The sequence below is a fragment of the Hydra viridissima genome, unplaced genomic scaffold, assembly GCF_058129835.1.
Source record: "Hydra viridissima isolate aposymbiotic clone 2 unplaced genomic scaffold, HvirCarnegie_v1 scaffold_9, whole genome shotgun sequence".
Classification (NCBI taxonomy): Eukaryota; Metazoa; Cnidaria; class Hydrozoa; order Anthoathecata; family Hydridae; genus Hydra; species Hydra viridissima.
Genome location: NW_028324308.1, coordinates 13,970,012 through 13,993,400, shown reverse-complemented (window position 1 = coordinate 13,993,400; position 23,389 = coordinate 13,970,012). Strand labels below are relative to the sequence as shown.

Sequence of the window (23,389 nt, the reverse complement as noted above, 5' to 3'; positions counted from 1 at the left end):
CTGCTGCAAGAAATGTTTTGAAGGGTTGATAGCAGCTGTTATAGCTTTGAGTACTTCCAGCATAAAAAAATCCGGTAAAAATTATAATTAGAATTAGGTTTGCTTATAAATAGTCGAGGCCAAACGCGTTGGTTAAATAGTAGAGACGAAGCGCAATGGTTGAACCTGTAAACAAATTACGCTCTTTTTTTTTACGGCACACATTTTGCATTCAATTTTCTTTGCGACTCAAAAATATGAAAAAGAAACCATTTTTAATAAGCAAGGATAACGTATACAAAATGTAAACAATTCTTTAGACGTTAGAGCTATTAAAATTCTTTATAAATATTTTTTTATAAATACAGATTTCTAAAAATGATAGCTTTTACCAAATAAAAACACCAGCCAAAAAGTCTCGTCTTGAAAAGTTTTGCGAAAAGAAAAGAAAATTCGTTCGCGCGATTGTGAAAACATACATTGAACTAAACACCTCTAAAAATTCCGGCGAAATTTTTAAACGACGAATAATCCGTTAGTAAGATAACACAGATAGCTTTAAAAAACTTAGCTTTAAAAAATAATCCGCAAAACTAGTTACTAACAAAAATTCACCGGCAAATTACAAATAACAAAAAAAAAAAAAAAGAAAACTTCAACCTCCGTTTTTTAATAATACACAAAAATAGAAAAAGAATTAATTTCCAATTACAAGTACAAAAAAAAAACACATCAAAAAACAAAAAAGAAAATAAATAAAATAATTGCTATATACATTGATGACTATTTTCTTTACTTCACCGAATCTAAAAAAACAAGAAATCTACATTTACAACCAACTTGTATTTTTTTCTTACATGTCTCATTTTTGCAATTCTTTTCTTGTTGTGGTTACAATAAATATTTGAGCCAGCATATTTCTCTTGGTTTTTTATGTAATTGTTGGAATGAATTAAGATTAATTAGTTAAATATTTTTAGTACCCAGGTAAAAGGTTTGGATTACTTTTGTTCTATCACTGCAATTTCAAATTGAAGAAATTGCAATTTTTTACCTTTTGGTACATTTGACGAGTGAGAATTGTCATCAATGATACCAAACTTCAAATCGATGTTCAAAAATTAAAATTTAACTTATGTTTGTTTATATTAATCAATCTTGTATTTAGTTTCTTGTTTTCGGAAAAAAAATTATAATTTGGTTATGTTTATAAAATAAATGTACTCATCATGATATTACAGTAAAATAAAATACGTTCAATGTTAAAAAAGTTCAAATCAGGTCTCAAGGGCTTAATGTAAAGGGGTTGCTGAAAGAATTTCAATTTTTTAAGAGTGGAAAAACTAGAACTTTCATTTTCCCGTTATACATGGAGGCAGAAGCGACATCAACTAATACATAAGTAGAAACGTTACCACGCTGAAAAAATTCTGGCTTTAATCAAGAGAATATCAGCTCGTTTATGAGAAACATGATGGAGTGATAAAATTGTGACAACCTCTTAATGCTTATACTTTGCTACCAAAGTTTTCGCATAATTGGCTGCTTGATAAATGATTGATTGATAAATAGATAAAGAAAAAGAAAATATACGAACCTCTTATTATTAATACTTTGTTGCCAAAATTTTCGCGTAAATAGTTGCTTGATAAATGATTTCTTGATAAATGGATAAAGAAAATTTATGAATTTTCTTCGATGCCTAATAAAATCGGAAGCAATAATTATCAGCGTTTTATTACCATAAATTTTGGGCAAAGTAATAGAGGACAACTTTCTCCATTCTTTATGCCTTTTTACCATATTATGAGGTTGAAGACAAAATTGTTGATTTTATTTCTTTGCATGGCGAAAACTCAGACTCAGTGGAACCCAGTGACAGATTCGCTTTAAAAAATAATATTGCTGCTTTATGTGCAAATAACAAAAACACAGCTTTTGGTCTTTGTAAAAGACTTGGTAAAAAAAAAAAAAACCTTTCGCGAAAATACCAAAAAGAACTGAAGAGAAAAATTTAAAATAATAGCTGTTGGAGCACACATTATACACAATAGTCTCAAATGTGATGTTCACTGTTTAACAAATGGTACTGAATATTTTGCATTGAAAGTATAAATACTTCTATATATAAACAGTCAAAGTTGAAAATCTGAAAAAACATTGTGAAAAACAATTGTGCAGTGAAAGTATGTTGTGACTTTTTGATTTTGCAGAAAACATCTACTCTAAATTGTCATGAAAATACAAGATTTTTGTCAGTCGACAGCATTTCGAGCATTTTTAATTACCGTTACAAAAAATTCCAAATTACCAGTTTGACATGTGCTTAAAAAATGACTAATATAGGTTGAATCCTATATGTCCCAGGACGCTTAAAATTGAAATCCAACTATTTCGTCCCAAGCGAAAATTTATTTCAAATATCCTATGGCAGAGGTACAAACGATCTTCTTCGCATAATTGGCTGCAACAGTAAGCATTTGAGAAACAGGAGAAATACAAAGAAGTTTCTTTTTTATCTTTAGTTGTTTCTTTCTCAAAAAAAATGACCCACTATGTTGAATAAACTATTTAAACATCCGTGATTGAAATTGTGGCTACTGTTTGCTATAGATCAGCACCTGTTGAGAGGCCATTTTCAGTTAAGAACATAATGAAGACAAATGAGAAATCTAGATTAAATGTTGAAACATTCAAGGCAATCGTAACTTTAAGACAAAAGTGTGACATATGACGTATATGAAGGACTTATGATCAAGTATCTTTCTATATCTAATCATCGAAGATAGAGTAGAGAAAGTTTATTCTTGATTGGTATTGACGTTTTCTCAAAATACTCTTTGGATACTTTTTTTTGTTTCACCTATCTTGACTTTTGTTACTTGTGTTTTTTGTTTTGTATTCATTTTCATCTGTCATTTTCAGAAAGTTTTTCTTCTTGTTCTTCACAAAATACTTATCTTTATAAATCTTCTAAAATCTCTTTTTCTGTTCCAACCAGATTTGTGGTTGATCACCTGCTGATGTTATAATAACTGTTAAATAAATAACTTTTAAAAAATAAATTTACTATTAGTTAATGTCAATTAAAACTTTGACCCCATATTTTTTATCTTGGTCATTAATTGTGAAAATTGTTTAAAGAACAAATCCTTCTTTATTTGATCAAGTTGTACAAGCATTAGTTTTATCTAGAAGTTGACATCAAATTATTAAAAAAAATTCTGTTTTAACTATCGTGTTATAAATAATATTTTGCCTCCACTTTCCTAAACTCATAAAATGACCTATCAGATCAGACTATTCGAAAGAAACCTTGTTAGTAACAACAAAAGATGGAGACTCACAACAGTTTAGAACAAATGTTACAACTCACCATGCTCCATTGTTAAAGAGCCCAAACTCATCGACATTTTTGATAAATTGACATAAGATGGGTGATTCCACCTTTTAATAAACAATTTCTTATAAATCTAATTTCAATTAATAAATAAAGAAAAGGAAAAAGAAAAATTTTTTTAAATGTTTACCGTGACTTTATATTGACAGGTCTTATCCTCAGACATTGATATAATTAACTCCTGACCACTGCCTGGACGACATCTGGAAAAGAAGAAACTACTTAAAAAGAACACTAAAAATATAAAATGCTATTGTAGTAAGTATAAAATGTCTTAGTATAAAAGTATAAAATAATATTGTTGTCTAAAAATTCAATTATTATAAAAAACAATAGTAACAAATAATAGCAATCCTGTTACTAATGTGATAATGATTATGACATCATGATACTGAATAAGTGGTTTTAAAAAATCTCTTTGAAGTATATGGTAACACCTTAACAAAAACATTAATCAATAACATACACTAGATATACGAATGCCAATCTTGGTTCCCCAGTCAAATCACAAATATCACCACCACTATAGAGGTGTATCACATGCCTAAGGAAAATTTGTTAGCAGTGATTTATTAGTTTAACACTGTAATAAACAAAATATTTGTTTAAGTTAAATTAAATTGAAGAAAATTGAACACTACCTCTTATCCACAGATTTGCCTTTTTTTAAGTTGAACCATTTGATATGCTCCTAAAATTGAGAAATGACAAAAAAAAAAAACAAAAAAAAACAACTAATAAAACAAATAATAAATAATAATTTAAATGTAAGAACAAGCGAGAGAAGAATTTTAGGGGGTATTACTTCTTTGTTCCATGAGCCAAGCCTTATTGTAACCGACCTTTTATTTGCTTCCTAAATGAAAATACCTCAAAATGAACTAATAGCAGCAACACCAACAACAAAAACAACAAAAACAACAAAAACAACAACAACAGCAATAATAACAATAAATCTAATAAAAATTCGTTAAACAAAAAATAATAAAATTCATAGAAGATAAATCTCTTCAAGTCTATGAATTGAAATGAAATTACCACATGAAATTGATTAACAAACTTCCCATTACAAAACTCATACTGCCACCATCCGCTTCCCTTTAAAAGAAATAAATCCTTATAATAAATATAATAATAAATCCTTAAAACAAATAAATCCTTCATAATAAGAAGCCTATAACTACTAAAAATTTTTTTTTTGCTACAAGAATAAGTAAAGTTACAGGTTCTTAAATTCTGCACTTACTCCAATTAAACAGTATTCACCATTTAAAAATCTCCTATTTATATCAGGATCTATGTTTGGCTTAACTTTGGCTCGATGTGATGGCACCTCAGATACAACAGGTACCTATGAAAAATAATGTAAATGCAAATTATCGTAACCTGTTCTTATGGGTAAATTTACATACAACCTTTAAAAAAATCCACTATCAAACTAATTAAAATGTTTTAATACCAAATACACAAAAGTATTTGATATTGAAACACTAGTATTCTTTAAGTATAAATAGTTTATAGTTGTGTAAAAATCTTAACAGATGATTCTTGCTTATTTTTTTATACTTTGTTTTTTGATTTGACAAAAGATTGTTAGAAAGAGCTGAAATATCATTTTATATTAACAAGAGCAAAAAATATTGCTAACAAAGATTCTATGAAGCTATCATCCTATCGCAATCCATAATCAAACAACCCAAAAAACTAAAGAATAAAAATTGAATTAAATTGTATGAATAATAATTCATTATCTATAGAGGAAGAAAACTTGAAAATTTCTAATAATGATGATATTATCAGATTACAGTACTAGTAATGGAATGTATTTTGCTATAAGTAACTTTTCCAAAATACTATCTTAAGTATATTACACGGCATGCATCCTATTATTTTAAGTTACAGAAATTTGTTATTTGCAACAACAACAAAAAAGCTTCATAAGAAAATGTTAAAATAAGCATCAATAGACTTTTGAAGACAAAAAGCAAAAATAAAATTCTTTGAAAGTAAAATAACAAAAGCTTTTTCAAATTTACCTGCACCAAAATACTGTCTCACAGAAGATATACAAAGACTTTTCAAGAACCACGCATTTTATTTCTTTTTAAAATCTTATTGAAAATGTTGGCCTGAATCTGATTATATGGTAGATGATGGCCTGAATCTGATTATATGGTAGATGATGGTCTAAATCTCTTATATGGCTAAATAAGTATATAAATAAGAAAAACTTATTTATATATTTATTTAGCCAATAGATTCACAAATGTATTCATTCAGTTATTTAGTATTTTGATGAACAAACAAAAATTTTAAAGATCAATGAAAATATAAAAAAAAGTTTCTGTACTTGTAAATGACTTACAGCTGAAGGAAATTGTTGTGCATATTCATTGTGCATACTTGTTAGCCTTGTTGGTTTGCTTTAAAGATTAAATATAAATACAACATTACATGAAATACAAAATGAATAAAAATTGCTATTTGTTAAGATAATTTTAAATGTACAACCAGTGGCAAAGATTAATCAATAAACAAAACTAACAACTCTAGTACCTTGGTGCATCACCTAAGGAATGGCAATTAATTTCGTGTGTAGTTTTTGTTTTTACTCTAGAAACAAAAAAAAAACAAAAAACAAAAACAAAAATGTAAACCAAAAACAAGAACTAGCAAAGTTTGTTAAATTCCAAAACAAATTTAACTCAACTATGGTAATAGTATATTAACTTAGTAATTGGTTTTTTTGACTATTGCAATGAAGTTACCAAATCTTATGACAGAGAAAGATTAGAAAACAGAACAATTTTGTACATCTTTTACATTTACACATTTTTACTTTTCAAAAAATGAACATAAAAAATTGCTTTACTTGTAATTTGGATTTAAACAAAGAAGTGAACTGAGAACAACAACTTCATAATGACAGGTAGTTACTTCTTTTATGCTCATCAACTAAAAAAAATTAAATTGAAAAAGATTAAATTTAAAAAGAAATAACATTGTTCACTAGTAATTTTAAATTTTTTTTTTTAACAAGAAGTTTATAGTCAATTAAAGATTGACTTTTATTTCAAATTCTTACAACAATCAATTTTTATTATTAAGTACAAAAGAAGAAATTTAATCCTACAAGTAAATAATAAAATGAAATAAACTTTTAGATATATTGTTCAGATCATTATTCAGTTCCAAAAGAATATACTTTTAGTCATGCAGAAAATATGTAGTTAATGGTAGAAAATGGTAGTATGAAACAAAAATGATGACACTGAAGACCTGGAACTAGATAAAAAGTAATATTTTAAGTTAGCTTTAATGCTTTAACTGTTTTATTTTATTTGGGAAGATACTCAAAAAAATTTACTTAAAACTGATTTTCCAACTTGAAATCACATAAGTTCAAATATATGAAAAAAGGAACTTAAAGCTTTCAAATGTATTACAAAATCGTATTTAGAATAAGATTTAAAGAAAACCACAACTTAGTATCTGTGAACCAATTGTTTTTTCTGGCCTAAATTTCAACCATAAACTTTGAGCAATCTTGGTTTTTCTTTTCAAACTTTCAGAACTTGGTTTTAAAATTTATTTTTTATATAAATTTGCATCTGACCTAAGTGATTATCAAGATGCTACAAAACTAGTTAAAAAAACAACAAAAATACAACAAAAAATGCACTACATTTTCTGGTTCTACAAAACATAGGGAGTTTACAACAAAAAAAATTTAGATGAGTGCTAGGAAGTTTTGCATTTAAATTGTAAAAAATTTACTTTCTTATATTATTTACATTTTTGTACAAAATGTTGAGAATAAAGGAAAGGAAGTAGAAAGACTTAAGCCAAAGGTCTTCATACCTGCTTGACTCACCTTTCAGCTATATACAAACAAACTACCAAATAATCACAGGGTTCTTCTGTATTATTTGTACCTGACCTCAGCTTGAGATAAAAAATTCAGACCAATTAAATAAAACTTTTCATGTTCTCAAGCACGAGAGGATATTATCTGCAAATGAATAGACATGTTTGTAATTCAAATACAGGTACTGCTTACTCTGACAAATTGTAAATATTTGGAAGTCAACAAGTTCAAACAATTATTTGATATCAGTAAGTAACAAAGTCCAAAAGAAAAAATTCTCTGCAAACACAAGTTTGTACAAAAATAAGAACATTAAGATTGAAAATGACAGCCACAAAAATAACTGTTGTAATAATCACATTATATTAGAGTTGTTTAACATCAGTGCAGATGACTTTGCAAATAAGTTGAGGCACGATGCCTAGTATTTCCGCTGTACGAAAGAGAATCTGGCTTTCTTAGACAGTCAATGATAGGAGTTGCTTAACATTTTTCAAAGATTTAACCACATTTCCCCCTAAATAAAAACAACTACTTTTTTGACAACATTTGTTTTTTATTCAAGTCTGTCACATTAAGTGTTTTTAAGTTTGACTATATGTCATTAAGTTTATTTAAGTGTTTTTAACCATTGCTGATCAAAAATTAACAGATATATGACCGTAACTGCGGAGATTGAATCAAGGGTTCAGAGAAAGATTGATAGATGCAAAAGTAAACAAGAATACAAAGATCAAGTAAATAACAAAGATTACTTTTAAAGCAACTTTGAGGAGAAAGCTTTAAGGCCCTACTAATAAAGATGCTGAGTTTTTAATCAATTAAAAGATTTAACATTTCCAATATTTGAGTTTCTTTGATTGAAAAATTTTTTCACTGTTCCCACAATCAGGATCAAGACAAAATATACTTTTGGTAGTCAGGGGACAAAGAAAGCTAATAAAAAAAATGACATTACCAAGGAAAACCTGAAACAAAGGCTTGAAAAATTATGTTGGATAACGGTTTACTGAAAGATATTATTAGCTCTATTTATTTTTTCTAAATAAAACAAATTTGCCTTTGTGTGTGTGTGTGTGTGTGTGTGTGTGTGTGTGTGTGTGTGTGTGTGTGTGTGTGTGTGTGTGTGTGTGTGTGTGTGTGTGTGTTTATATATATGATAATCTGTCAAAATAAAATAAAATTCAGCCAATATTCAGTATTTGAGTAATTATATGTAGCACATCTCATGGTCCCAAACAGCTGAAATGTTGCACTTAACTTAGATAAAGGTGATAGACTAAGATAAGCAACTGCAGGATAAGCAACATTTGATTTTCTAAACTTTTGAATTTTCAACCTTATTTTATGTCACCCTAAGGATTATACCTTTTTAATGTGTAACATCTAGTTGCGTTGTAGAGAAAATATTTAGTTTAGTATGTTTAAAGTATGCTCACAAATGATAAACTTTATTGTTTTTCCTACCAACCAACTACCTTTACAAGGCTGAGTTGAATCTTTTCAACCTAAGTTAGTTGGAACAATGATAATGGAAATCAATTGTATAATCTTTTTTACATCATTTTAGTTTATTTATAAATTGTTAAAATACAGACATTTTCCTCAATAGTTTGTAAATGCTTCTTTTCTGGTACTTTTTAAATGTATATAAGCTTAAATACATTAGCATGATAAAATAACATAGCATGATAAAATAACATAATATTGAACATGTTTTTAATAAAAACTTTTTAACAATGCTAATTACTTCATTGTCTGCAGTTGGATGACAAATGTAAAAAACAGTTGTTCGTCTCGGCTCACCAGTCAAATCACAAGGATCTCCATGTGTCATCTCTATTGGAAAATATGGAGTTTCTTGATCATTGATTTTTTGTTTTGGCACCTGAGCACAAAAAAATCCACCATATTATAAAAAAGTAAATAACATAGAAAAATATACATAGAAATTATGAAAGATAAGACATAAATGAAGCAAAGCAAAGAATAAGAATTTTCCCAAGTTAAGTGAAAGCATGCTTTTTATCTTGCAACTTCAGCTGATTAATAAAAGAATATGTTATAGTTAAGAATATATTTTACACTATTTAATTGTAAACTGTAACATTTTTTACCTTGGTCTTCTGCTTATCTAGTACTACAGTATTTGCTTTATGAATGAACTCTGAAAAAATTAACATTCTCTTTAATTTTAAAGAACAAACATTTTTAAATAACATTTTTATATTGGCAGTTGACATAACAAAAAATAACCGTTGCGCTTTTCTGGGCTCAAAACACCAAGATTATATTCGCTCATTCGATGTATCTATAAATTTGAAAAAAAAAATATGTACAAGCTTCACATATAGCTACACACTTACATAAATGTGCATTTACACAAATATGAAAATTCAATTCTGTATTATTGTTTGAATTCATAGAAAACAGTTTCTGCTAGATAAAAGGATATTAAGAGGCAGTTTTACAAGTTTTAGTATTTGAGCTATACTTTTTAAAATTAATACTAAATATATATGATATGAAATCAAGTTTTAACCCTTCATTAACATTTATATATTTTTAACAGGTTTCATCAATTAACACAATAATGTTGCTTTTATGTTAATTAATGAAATGCTGCGCTCAACATAGAGTTGTTTATAACTTTGAGTCCTTAACTTTGCATGTATTCTACTTCATTCTTTCATAAAGTTGGACCTATCTGGATGAATGAACATTCAGAAATTCCTAGATGCTCAAAAAAGAAGTGCTAGATGCTCAAAAAACGTCAATGTTACAAAACCATTGATTTAGTGTGGTTTCCTTTATAAATTCTAATCTTTTTAATTCTTTTGAATTTGATTTAAACTTAATTAAACAAGATTCAAAATTGAAAACAGTACTTTTTTTGTCTAGTAGGCTGAAAAAAACAACGAAAAAAAAAACAAGAAACCCGGTTCATCCAGATCAGAGAAAATCAGTTGCAAAATTGAAAGAGGTCAAAATTATCTGGATAAATATACAGAAAAAAAAAAAAAAAAAAAAAAAACATGGATGAAATGAAATCTTGACATGGACCATCCTACAGTAATCTCTTTCTGAAACTTTTATTTCCTTTCACTAACAGTGATTGGAGCTTGGTAGGGATTAAATGACAAAAAAAAATTTAAGTTAAAGAAAATATTTTTTCAATCTAATTTTAAAGAACAACCTGAATGAAAAAAAAAAATTAGCAAAAAGTTCAGTTATTAAACAATAATACTTAACAATATGATTAAATACATATTATTATGTTATTGAGTCTTTACAAAACTATTACAAAATTATTAAAAGCCAAAAGTGAATGTGTGATGGAGTAAAAAAAAAAAAAAAAAGATTTACATTCAACAAGTTGCTCAATCAGCTATGAATCTTTAAATGAACAACTTGCAGAAACTGGACTAAGCTACTTTTAGCACAGCCTTGTACATACCTACATATAATAAAGAAAGTCAAAATTACCTTAGTAATCCCATCATCAGTAAAACCTTCTTCATGATATTGTATAATCGAGGAACCATGACATAGCTTGTATGTCCAATATGGCTCTAACTGAAATATCAAAATTAAATTTATCATAAATTGATAGCTTATAAAAATATGCATCTAATATAAATCACAAAAGAATGTGTAACCATTTAAGAAGTACACATTAAAGTAATACGTATGTTAGTGACTTATAGAAAATTTAAAAAAATGAATTTCTAACAAATTTTGATGGGAATTCAAATTGACAAAGAATTTTCATTTATCAGATTCACCATTTTTCTGGCGCAAAAAAAAGTCATTAACCTTTGTTTACTGGTCAGTAGGTAGTGTCACCAGAGGGCCTCACTATCATGAGGGGTTTTCAGATAACACAATACCTCCTAAGAAGTTATTATTTGTTTGTCTGGTTGGCTACAGTATTTCTGCTATAAAAAGTAGGGCTAAACTTAAAATAATTTTGATGATTGATTTAAGAAATCAATCTACAATAAAAATTAAACACTTCTGAAAACTGTACCAAAACTGTAAGGGTACCTCAAAGTATGGTTTATTTTGAGCAAATTTAAAAAAAAAAATGGTGAATACAAAAAAATAGGCATTAATTCACTTATTGGAACTAGATTAATTCAAAATTAAATTACAATTTCACAAAAATCTAGTGTCTTGTAGTCATAATATACTAATTCAACAGTAACAGCAACAACAACAACAAAAGCAAGAACAGCTGCAACAACAGCTGCAACAATAGCAGCAGCAACATAAGCAACAACCTCAGCAACAATAATATCAAAAGGATTATACCAGCAAAAAACACCATTTTTAAGGACAACAATTTAAAAAACTATTGTCAAGAAAGGGACTGTTCATACATTTTAAACTGTTTCTTAAAACAATGAACCCATGTTAAACCCTAAAACTTGAACACACCTAATTTTAAAATATTGAACAATTGTAGTGCTACTTTTTTACTACTCAATTATTATTTAGTGTAAATATAGACAATTAAAAGCAGCAATTGATACTAGGTTAAACATAGTTGAGAATCAAAAGTTTATAAGAACCCAGTAGTACTGTCATACAGTTAAGAATTTTGTTCTAAATCCACTAAGTTGTAATTTTGTTCTAAATCCACTAAGTTGTAATTTTGTTCTAAATCCACTAAGTTGTAATTTTGTTCTAAATCCACTAAGTTGTAATTTTGTTATAAATCCACTAAAATTTGGAAAAGTACATTAGTACTGAGAGGAAATTCAACTCCCAGAGCAACTTTAATCAACTTTAAATTCAATTGATGAAACAACAACATTACAAATCACTTTAATCAACTTTAAATTCAATTGATGAAACAACAACATTACAAATCACTATTGATGTTTTAGTTTTTCCAACCCTGAACTTGCTGGATAAGGAAGAATTATGGTTAATTGTAAATAGATCCATGGTTCGCTTGTTACTAACTTTAGATTATCTGATGTAGAAGTATAAATTCAGGAGAGGATTTTCTGAATCTTTGCACTGGTGGTTTAGGGTTTGATGGAACTCTTGTGTTTTGCAATTCTGACATGCTTCTTGATACTGCAGTTCCTTCATATGAGATTGAAAGTTTTAAAATACAAATTAAACAAAATGGGAACTCATAAAAATTGGGCTGTGGATAGAGTGGCGAAAGTCGGCAATCTAACGAAATTTGCTTATAGTGCCGGAAGCCCATTTATTGGTTGAAAAAGTCACAGGCCAAAACAAATTTCGATTTCATGTTTTAAATTCCAATCATTGGGAAAATATTTGAACTACAGATAGAATTCCCTAAAAACTACGTAAATTTTCAAAAGGGAGTACATCCGTTACAGGTCAACTGTTTGAACTTTTTTTATTGTGATTTGAAAATACCTATTTTAGGGCTTTTCTGCCCTGTTGGGAAGTCGCTATCCTTGTTTTGCTATATTTAGTGAGAATAAGCAGAGTGAATTCTCTGATTTTTTCAAAGATTCCCCTTAAAAACTACAAGGAACATAATTGTATTTATATGGATGAAAAATTTCTGAAAGATCTAAATTTTTTTCTTATTATATCAGAAATCAGCGTAGTATGATATATAAGGAGGCTTGCTAACTAAGTCTAACAAAAAATACCATTTTAGCTAGTAAAGTCCCTTAAAAACTACACAATTTCCCCCTTAAATACTACATTATATTAGGTAAAATATGCCTCCACAAGCTTACTTAGAATAGCCAGGAATGGAGAGAATGTTTATACTGATCTTCTTTAACTAAAAAATGGTAAAATGACTATAACTGGTACCTTTCTGTTCATTTTGTGCTCATAATCTCTAATCAAGTATGTATATTCTTTATTTTTAGTGTTTAAATAAAATAATAGTATGGGAAAACTGCAGTTTAATTTTAAGATTTCTGCTGGTAGAAAAAGAAGTTGAACAAAAACAAAGCAAGAAACTCGAGCTGAAGCAACGGCTTACAGAAAGGACATAAGAGCTAAAGAAAATCAAATACCAGAGGCAGTAGATTGGTACACAGAAAATAAAAAACCAGATCAGTTGTGCTTCTATCAGATGGTCATTCGTTGCGGTTTGACTTTAAAGTTCCTCATTTTTTGCGTGAAAAGCAAATCAATTTATTTGTGTCTCCGCCTGATACTACTGGAGTCACACAGCTATTAGACCAAGCATCAAATTAACAGCTCCATCGATATTATAATAACACTTGAGATGAGCTCTTTTCCTCTTTCCAGACAATAAATTGAGAAAGGTTCATGAATATCCTAAGAATAATGTGGAACAATCGGGCATCCGCTGCCAATATCATAGCAGCTGCTAAGAGTGTTGGTAGAAGTAAGAATGGTCTTAATGTTGATGATATGCAATAGGATAAATTTGAACAAGCAGCTCTCCTTATTGAAAAAACTGATGATGTTTCTCTACAATCTTCTACTCCTAAGAAAACAAGAAGTGTAACCTCAAAAGACGGACCCTTGGCAACAGCTCCAAGATCACAATCCAAAGTCGCCCAAACAAAAGGAAGGTATGGTTCAGCCAAATATTGGAAATCAATGTATAAAATGTCACAACCATTCATTGAGGAATCATATGAGAACAGCCTCAACTTAGCAGAAGTGCCTGGTTTACTTTCAGTAAACCAGGCACTTCTGCTAGGAGGTTCTTCTTCTGCTTCTGCTAGGAGGTTAATCAAACAAAAACAACAAGGATCACTAATGTGCATACAACTATGGAGGCTCAAGATGTGCTTTCAAAAGTGGTTTCTCTTGAAGGAGAAAAAACAGAAAAAAAATCGTGATTCAGAAGAGAAAAAGAAACACAAGCTCCAAGAAAAAGAACTGTTTTATTGTTGCAAACTGCAATGCTCTTGTGTAGAAGAATGTCTTGCAAAATCTTTAAAAGAGTGTTTGCAATGTCATTCCATTCTTAAATCTGTATGTACTAAAATGGCTTGTTGCATTGATAACAAAAAGCCAACAATGATTCTTCCTGCATCAGCAGTATCATCCTCTGATTCTTAAAAAAAAATACTCTATTTTGGTTCTGATTCAAATATTTTAAATCTTAATGACTCAGAAAGTTTTTTTTAGATGAAATGTTTGTTTATTGCATGTCTCTTTTTCAGAATATTTTACGGTATTCATATTTTTTTTTGTCATTTTATGTTATTCAAAAAATATTTATTGCTGTTATTAAAACTGTACTTAAACCTATACTTTCTTTTATTAAACTGTATTAAATCTATACTTTTCTTATCATTTTTCATATTTCCTATTATTCAAAATATAAATTGTTGTTGTATTAAAAGCTTGATTTCCTATTTTAAAACTAGTGACCCCTTAAAAACTACATCCATAGCACTGCGAAAAAACTACAAAATAAACATCTTTAAGAGTTTTTAAATTAGTAAATATTACATTGGTGGATTAGAACAACTCTAACATTATCTAGAAGTAAGATAATTGCAAACTTAAAATTAAACTATTAAACAGTAGGCAGGCCTTCCCAGGAGAGGCGTGCGGTCGCACGCCTTGAGTGAACATGGATATTTTTTTTTTTTTGGATAACTCGGCCACGCTTTTTTAGCATATATTAAAAATAACGCATTTTTAAAAAGGCACTGAAAAAATCAAACTAATTCGTTGTATTATTTTATAATTTTTTAAATAATTTATTCTTTTCATTAATAAGGAAATAATAACATAAAATTAATATATATATATATATTTTTTTTTTGCATTTTTTTTTCTTATAACAAAATTTTTTTTTTTTTTATTTTACATGTTTTTTTCTAATTTGAAATTTTTTTTTTTTACAAAGTTTTTTCTTATCACAAAATTTAAATATATATTTTTTCTTGTTACAATATATTCTGGCTTTAATGCTGTTTTACATAAAAATAGGAATACATAAACTCGATATCCGTTTAACAATACAAAAGAAATATAAATCAGTTGTAAAAAAAGTTGTAGAAGGGAGGGGGTAACACCTCGGGCGGCGTAATATTCGGACCACCGAAATATTTAATACCACATGCGATTTTTAAAAAATGCGTCTGTGATTCTTGCTAGATTATTATCCGAACTATTTTCTATGTTTTTTTTCTTATTTTTAGGGTGTTTATTTTTTTCAGCAACGATATTTGAGACAAGTCGAGGAACGAAACAGAAAATGTGTTCAAAAACTTTTTTAATCTATTTTGAAAATATATTTATATTATTGTAAATGTTACAAGTTATTAAAATGATAAATCGTATTTATGAGTAGTTTTATCATTTGAAACTTTGAAAGATTTAAAATCGATTACACAAATGCACAAATATTATTTCGTCATCTATGACATGCCCAAATAAATGCACAAATATTATTTCGTCATCTATAACAGCCATGTATGGACTGTAGAAGAAAAAAACGAGATATTGCAAGATGCCGTAAGTAAATATTTACAAAAGCGCAGAACAAAAAAATTTCCACTCGAAAAAAAAATTAACTTTGCCCTAAATTCTGAAAATGTAAATGAAGAACCGATAACTGCACATCCGATAAGTGACACAAGTTCATCCAACAATGAACTATCGTGTCCAGATGAACGAGATGCAAAATCTAGCGAAAACGAAAGTAGCTCCACTGACGTCTCGGGAACAGATGAAGAATGCAGTGACAATGAAAGTTGTTCTACTGACAGTGAATGCAGCAAAATACTTTAAATTTCTTTGTTAAAATAATAACTACATAATACTTTAATAACTTGTAACATTTACAATAATATAAATATATTTTCAAAATAGATTAAAAAAGTTTTCGGTCACATTTTCTGTTCAGTTTTTCGACTTGTCTCAAATACAAACACTTAAAAATATATTATAAATAATTATAATATAAATAAATAAAAAATAAATATAAATAAATATATATATATTTTTTTATGTTTACTAGACATAAGAAAAAAAATTGTAGTAAGAAAAAAAAAAATTTTAAATATATATATATATATATATATATATATATATATATATATATATATATATATATATATATATATATATATATATATATATCATTTTTATGTTCATATTTTTATATTAATAATAAAAATAAATTATGAATAAAAATAATAAAATAATACAACAAATTAGTTAGGTTTTTTCAGCGCCTTTTTAAAAATGCGTCATTAATATATGCTAAAAAACCGTGGCCAAATTCTCAAAAAATATATATGTATGTGTGGTCACTCAAAGCGATCGACCGCACGCCTCTCCTGGGAAGGCCTGAGTAGGAGGTCATAATGCATAAATTGAACCATTTTAACACTAAAAATTTGATTTGCATTCTCTTTTTGAGGATTTTAAAATTGTAAAAGAGGTAAATTTTTAATTTATTTGTCATCTAGGATGTTTAGAGATACTGATTTAATGATTGTTTAATAATCTCATTGACATTAGTGGAACCCAGAGCTGGAAGTTTATACGTGTAGTGTTTAAGGGGGTATGTGTTTTCAAGGGAATTATACCTTTATATATTTGAAAAATTTCATTTCATTTACACTTAAAAGATGTCAACTAGTTTTGCATGCAAAGATACATTTTTATCATTTGAAGATTTAAAATCAGTTATTAAGAAATATGAAGATTCTCATTTTGTGCAGTTGTGGGTTCGTCACGCCAAAACAATTGAAGCTGCTAGAAAAACCATTCCAAGTAAAGCTGCTATAATAGCTCCACAGATTAAGTATTACCATATAAAGTATTGTTGTATACATGGTGGAAGGAAATTTACAAATAAAGGCAATGGAAAACGTCAAACTTTGTTAGTACTTTTTTTATTTTATAACTTTGTTATTATTAATGAAGAATTAATTTATTATAAATAAAGGTTTAAAAAAATGAATTGATAACTTATTTATGCATAGCAAATAAACAATGTTCTAATTTAAATGCCTTATTTCATCAAAGGATAGCATATTTATTTCATGAAAAAATAACCGATTTTGAACATGTTTGTTATAGAACTTATAAGAAAAAGTACCCATTCTTCTTAAGTTTTAAAGCATCAGAAGATGGTGGATGAATATATATCTGTGGAGCTATTATAACAGCTTTTTTTGGAATGGTTTTTCTAGCAGCTTCAATTGTTTTGGTGTCACAAACCCACAACTGCACAAAATGAGAATCTTTATATTTCTTAACAACTGATTTTAAATCTTCAAATAATAAAAATGTATCTTTGCATGCAAAACTAGTTGACATCTTTTAAGTATGAATGAAATGAAATTTTTCAAATATATAGTTCAAATATTTTCCCAATGATTGGAACTTAAAATATATGAAAACGAAATTTGTTTTGACATGTGACTTTTTTAACCAATAAACGGGCTTCCGGCACTATAAGCAACTTTCGGCACTCTATCCACAGCCTAAAAATTGCATAAAAAGATTTTCCCCTATAACTTCTAATATCTTGAGAGAGTAATGATATCTTAAAAATCAACTACTGTTTTCTTACAAATATCCAATTAAAAAATAATGCAGCTTTTTTCACTCCCATTTATACGGATGGCCAGAAGGAGGCATATTGAATGACTACTTTGTATGGTTCTTTTTTCCTAACACTAGCCTTTTTCTAACACTAGCCTTGATGTTAAACTTTAAATTGGTTTACCTGAAACAGTTAAGCAATAAACTTATGACAGTACAACAATTCAAAAGTGTGACTAAAGTTTTGGACCCAAGTGTGGGCATTTTGGTTTTGACTTTGGGCCATTTGACTATGAAAGCAATGACCTTAAGCTTAAAGGATGCCTAGGCATGCTTTAGGGTGCTGGCCTTGACCCTATCTTTGAAAATTAAACAATAACTTTAAAAAACAAGTTAAACTCTGACTCACCCTAAGTGAACACATTGGGGAAGTACTTTGGAAAAAATTTAGTAACAAAGACTCTGGAGATTTATAACCTTCAATATATGTGTCATCCTAAAATTATTTAAAATATTTCATCTTAAATATGATGAATTTAGAAGCAAATTAGGAAAAATGAGAAAATTATGAAAAAAATTCTTAATAAATGTCTGAAAGTAAAATAAATTTGTGATAGAAAAATCATAAAATACACATATAACTTATGTAATTACTTGATCTTCATCATTTATTTCAGGAACTATGCATTGATACTGTTCATTTTCATTTGTAAGAACAACCACATCATATTTGCTGGGAGCTAGCTAAAATAATTTGCACTTTATAAATTTAAAAAAAATCCATTAAAAGTACGTAATTATATAAGGATATACAAGAGAAACTAAAAATATGAAAAAAAAACCTTTGCTAACCCTTTCAGGACCAGCTTGCTTTAATCAAAAATTAGAAATTTTTCAAAAACAATTCATACTTCTTGGATATATCAAAAAGTGAACATCAGAAAGCTTTCAAAGTGTGATTTTGTTTGAAACATCACAATCTAGACTTGAAGATAAAAATTCATATTCACTTGAATCAGATCATATAAAATTTCAACGACACTTTAAAGTGTCACCAGTCCTAAAAGGGTTAAAACCAAAATTATTTAAATAGCATATGCATTACTAAATATCATTTATTTTTCCTTATTTTTGTGTTATTTTAAAAAAGTTTTTTTTGAAACATTAGGAGTAAACAATTTTTCAAAATGAAATTTATTACAAGGCTGGAACTTAAATACAGGGCTAGAACTTTGAAGCAGGATTGAAGACTCAATAGAGGGCTGGAGATTAGCATCATTCATCAATTAATGTCTGTCTGAACTCCTTTAAAGGTTTCTATGAATGAAAGTTATACTTTTACTGGATATATTGGCTATGAGATTTTTATTTATTGTGAATAATAGCAATTTGTGTTTGTATTTTTAAGCTTCGCTCTTAAAGAAAAAAAAGCTTCAATTGACTTGAATTCATATCAAACAATTTATCTCATTAACACTGTGAAATTGTTTAAAAACAAATACAAATTGAAATGAAGTAAACTTAAAGAACATCAGACAAAAACTAGTGACTTAATTTTAATTGTCTTACTTAAATAAAATTGAGTCTGAGCACAGTCTTCTTTACCACATTTTCTATCAGTTGTCATCACATTAGACTTATAAGTTTTATTGTCATTTTTTTAAAAGAAATTGTTTTATAAAAAAGAAACAATTTCTTTAGTTAGCTTAAAGACAATTTTTTTTAACAAAAGGTAAAGAAACAAAACATTATATGTGAAGGAAATGAAGGATGTGTGTTTTTTGAGATTGCAACAAATGCTTTTCAACAAAATGATTGCAACAAATGCAACAAATGAGAAAAACTTAAAAGTTCATACAAAGTAAAAAAATTTCCTCTTTTAATGCGCATCATTTTTTCCTCTAAAATAAAAAACCTGTTTCAAAAAGGTTTTCCATGTGATGAAAACCATGTTCCAGAAAATCTTTAAATTTTTCTTTTATTTGAAATGTTAAAGATTTTCTGAATGTTAAAGATTTTCTGAAGCAAGTAAACTATACCTTATGCTGTAAAGGCCCTTTCCAAGAGATTTGATACTGAACTTGATCGTCAAATTCATGAGCATAAGTAACTGTTTTTACCAGCAAAATAAAAATTTGGATTTCAGTTATTAACATTGCTGATCTATAAAAAATCAGAACCCAAAAAACAAATCCAGGTACTTAACAATATACAACATAAAAAAGAAAGATTATATTTTTTATACAACTAAAACCTGTTGTTTTAGGTAAATCTTTACTTTATTAATTTTTTATAAAGAATTATTTAGGAATTCATATATTTAAACTCTAATAATTTCATTTATAAAAGTTCTATCATTAATACCATTAGTACTACAAACAAAACCAATAGTAGTATATTGTAATATATACCCACATTACAATATTAGGAGGTTCACTTAATTTTGAGGGTTTTTTATTATCATAAAAATATATTTCTTTCTAAATAATAAAAAATGTATTTAATCAAAATAATTCCCATCATTTGCAACAACCTTCTCTCATATTTTTAGCAACATGAATTCCGTCATAAAAGTTTTTTTCTGGTTTTGAGCTATTCAGCATTCAAGCCAATTTTTGACTTCTTCAAAGCAATTAAAATGCTGCTCTCCAAGTGAATGCTGTATTGACTGAAACAAATGATAATCTGATGGAACAATGTCTGGTAAATATGGCAGGTGGAGTAAATGTCCCATTTACTCCTTTAAGTGTTTCTTGTATGCCTTTTGCAACATGTGGACAAGCATTATAGTGCTGAAAAATTACTTTATTGTGTCTTTTGGCATAATCTGGTCATTTTTCTTTAAAAGCTTGAATTAAAGTGATCAATTGTTGTTAGTAGCATATGTCTGTTATAGTTTATCCAGGTTTTAGCAGTTTATGATATACTACACCTCTTTGGTCGTTCACCAGATGCAAAGTGTAACTTTCTTACCATGAATATTTCACTTTACCATAGATGTTGACGCTTGACAAGGATCACACCACGATTTTTTTGCATAGGATTGTCAAAATAGGTTTATTTTTCATCACCTGTACCAATACAATGCAAAAAAGATTTATACCTTTGGAGAAGGTTTTCACTCATTACCAATCTTCTTTCCAATCTCTTTCTTTTAATGCATATGGCACCCATTTCCTACCTTCACTTTGGATCTTTCCCATCAATTGTAAATGCTTATTAACTGCAGCTTCAGTGACTTCTAACACTTCGGACAACTTTTTTAGAGTTTGAGCTAAATCTTCATCTAATAATTCTTGCAATTCCAGATCTTAAGACTTTTTTGGTTGACTGGGGGCCACTCCTAGTCATTTAGATCAAAATCACCACTTTTAAATAATTTAAACCAGTATGTCCATGTTTTAACAGATGGTGCATGCTCTTCATAAGTTTCTGAATGACTTTCAGCAGCAGATTTCTTTTGGTTAAAGAAAAAAGCAGTACATGCTACAAATGATATTTTGAAGGCTCAAAACTGGTCATTTTTGGTTAAAATAAATTAAACTTTTGCTCAAATTTACTAAATAAATTATGCTTAACTTCCAAGATTAATTGCTAAATTAAAATGCTAAAATCATATTTAAATTTAAAATTTATGCTCATTTTTGAAATTTTAAAAAACCCTCAAAATTAAGTAAACCTCCTAATATATTTTAATGTATACCCACATTACACATTACAATATATTGTAATGTATACCCACATTACACATAACAAAATATTGTAATGTATGCCAATATTACAATATATTGTAATGTATACCAACATTACAATATATGGCTATTGGTGTTGTTAATAATATTAATGGTATTAATGATACAATTTTTATTAATAAAATAATGCATCTGAAAAAATATCCTGTAATATACTAATAGTGTATTTTAAATATATATAAGACCCAGAAAGCTCTAAAAAGTTACTTTTACATAACTTGTTTTGAAATTTAGTGCTTTATGCAAAAATAATAAGATTGATTTTTTTGCATTTTTGTACCCAGTTATTTTTTGGAGTATTTTTCTTTGTAAGATACTTTGATGGTAAATTTTTTCTGAAAACAAATTTTGAGGTAGATGATAAATACATGTTTTAAAAGAAAACATTTCAATAAACTAGGTCCAAATCTATCAGTCCCATAAAATTAGATCCCAGGAAATCTGCCACTCCCATAAAAATCAGTTTTAAAAGTAATTGAAATTAAAGACATTTTGCATAATAAGGTTAAGATTTTCAAACCTCTAAAACATTAGTAGATGAGTAACTGATTTTGGAAAGATCTCAAAAGCTAGAATTTTAAAAAATATATAAATCTTATATAAGAATTGTAAATACATGATATTCATCTTTATACTGTTTATTTCTTTGCTTTATTTGGTTGCTTTTGCTATGCTGAAATAATTGATTTGCTAGTACTATGTAGCTGTTGAAGTTTAACGGAAGAAAGTTAAATGAGTCTTTTATTTGAACTTGAAAACTAGGTGATTTCTTCACTAACACATAAACTCAAAAAGAAACTGAAAATATGCTTTGCTAAATTAAAAGGAAAATTGGCATTTGAATTTGAACTTAAAAAAATCTTTAAAAAACTTAAAGATTGAATTTGAAATCAAAAATCAAATGATTTAAAAAATATTCTCAGTTTCTAAGAAGTTGTAAAGTGTCATTTTTATGAATGGCATTTGCACTCAATATTATTTTTTGGTAAGAATATTCTCAGAAATGACATGAGTAAAAGAAACTATGTTTGAAGAACAAAACATGGTCACAAAATTGCATCAAAGTTATAAAAAAAGTAGCTAGATTTCTAGAATTGTAAAAAATCCACATCCAATAGTCAATTTTATCATCTAATAGCTTCATACAATTGTGTCAGTACTCAGCAGAGCAAGATCAGGACAGCCACTTAACATCAATGATCGCTTAAGAAACACTACATTTCAAAAACCAGATTAAATTTCAAAATTTCTGCAACTATCAACTAACTAGCAACTTGTTTTCAGATTATTTCAAAAAGTTTGTGTTGATAGCTGAAGATTGCTTATGTTTTTATTGCAGAAATTTTGAAATTTAATCTGGCTTTTAGAAATATATTTCTTAAGCAAAAAATGAACAAAAATAAATAAATTTTTGATTATAAAATGACAAACTGAGCAAAAAACCTTACAAAATTAAGGATTGGCAGAAAATATCTTTTCATTTTTTTTTTTTTGCAAGACTAATTATGCAATAGATGTAAGGAAATACTAAATAAAACCTATAAGCCTCTATATATATATATATATATATATATATATATATATATATATATATATATATATATATATATATATATATATATATATATATATATATTTAGCCATGTAGGTAAACTTTGATGGCATTTTTAACTTAATAACATATACGGATTAATAACTTCAAATAGACGATTTTAGTTTATATACCTAGCGACTATTAAAAATATATATACTTACTAACTAATGCATGTTTAACCAACAATGTATCAACAAACTGATAATAAAGAAAAAATGTATAAACGACCCATTTATTACCGGTACCGAATAAACAGCGAGGGCGAATAAAATAAAATTCATTCGAATTTCTGCAAA

The 23,389-nt window shown here is 27.7% G+C and overlaps 1 protein-coding gene and 1 pseudogene across 7 annotated transcripts; one reads left to right on the top strand and one right to left on the bottom strand.

The window, feature by feature from the left end:
* Positions 1–294: 294 nt before the first annotated feature.
* Positions 295–23,358, bottom strand: LOC145185107 (endoplasmic reticulum lectin 1-like). Of its 7 annotated transcripts, none has more exons than XM_090097662.1 (20): positions 23,255–23,358; positions 19,787–19,910; positions 18,402–18,491; positions 18,157–18,243; positions 10,734–10,823; positions 9,504–9,558; positions 9,365–9,414; positions 8,998–9,135; positions 6,252–6,334; positions 5,936–5,992; positions 5,730–5,802; positions 4,626–4,730; positions 4,418–4,477; positions 4,185–4,235; positions 4,021–4,070; positions 3,846–3,923; positions 3,510–3,582; positions 3,356–3,426; positions 1,577–1,681; positions 634–785 (listed from the first exon to the last, which is right to left on the bottom strand). In XM_090097662.1, exons 2-20 carry the CDS (start codon positions 19,901–19,903, stop codon positions 677–679), a joined length of 1,542 nt encoding a protein of 513 aa, XP_089953788.1. In that variant the 5' UTR covers positions 19,904–19,910; positions 23,255–23,358; the 3' UTR covers positions 634–676. The 7 variants fall into 7 exon arrangements, with proteins under 7 accessions (XP_089953793.1, XP_089953794.1, XP_089953788.1 ...); XM_090097663.1 differs by having other exon boundaries at positions 5,745–5,802; XM_090097667.1 differs by lacking the exon at positions 1,577–1,681 and having other exon boundaries at positions 295–785.
* On the top strand, positions 13,305–14,294 carry LOC149884176 (uncharacterized; annotated as a pseudogene).
* Positions 23,359–23,389: the final 31 nt, after the last annotated feature.

What these genes read in the sequence shown, in the direction of transcription:
- LOC145185107 (XM_090097662.1), bottom strand. Translation starts at nt 19,903, where the DNA reads ATGTTAATAACTGAAATCCAAATTTTTATTTTGCTGGTAAAAACAGTT. An exon ending in TTGGCTCATGGAACAAAGAA is followed by an intron (nt 4,071 to 4,184) that starts GTAATACCCCCT and finishes TCTCAATTTTAG; the next exon opens with GAGCATATCAAATGGTTCAA. An exon ending in GGCAAATCTGTGGATAAGAG is followed by an intron (nt 3,924 to 4,020) that starts GTAGTGTTCAAT and finishes AATTTTCCTTAG; the next exon opens with GCATGTGATACACCTCTATA.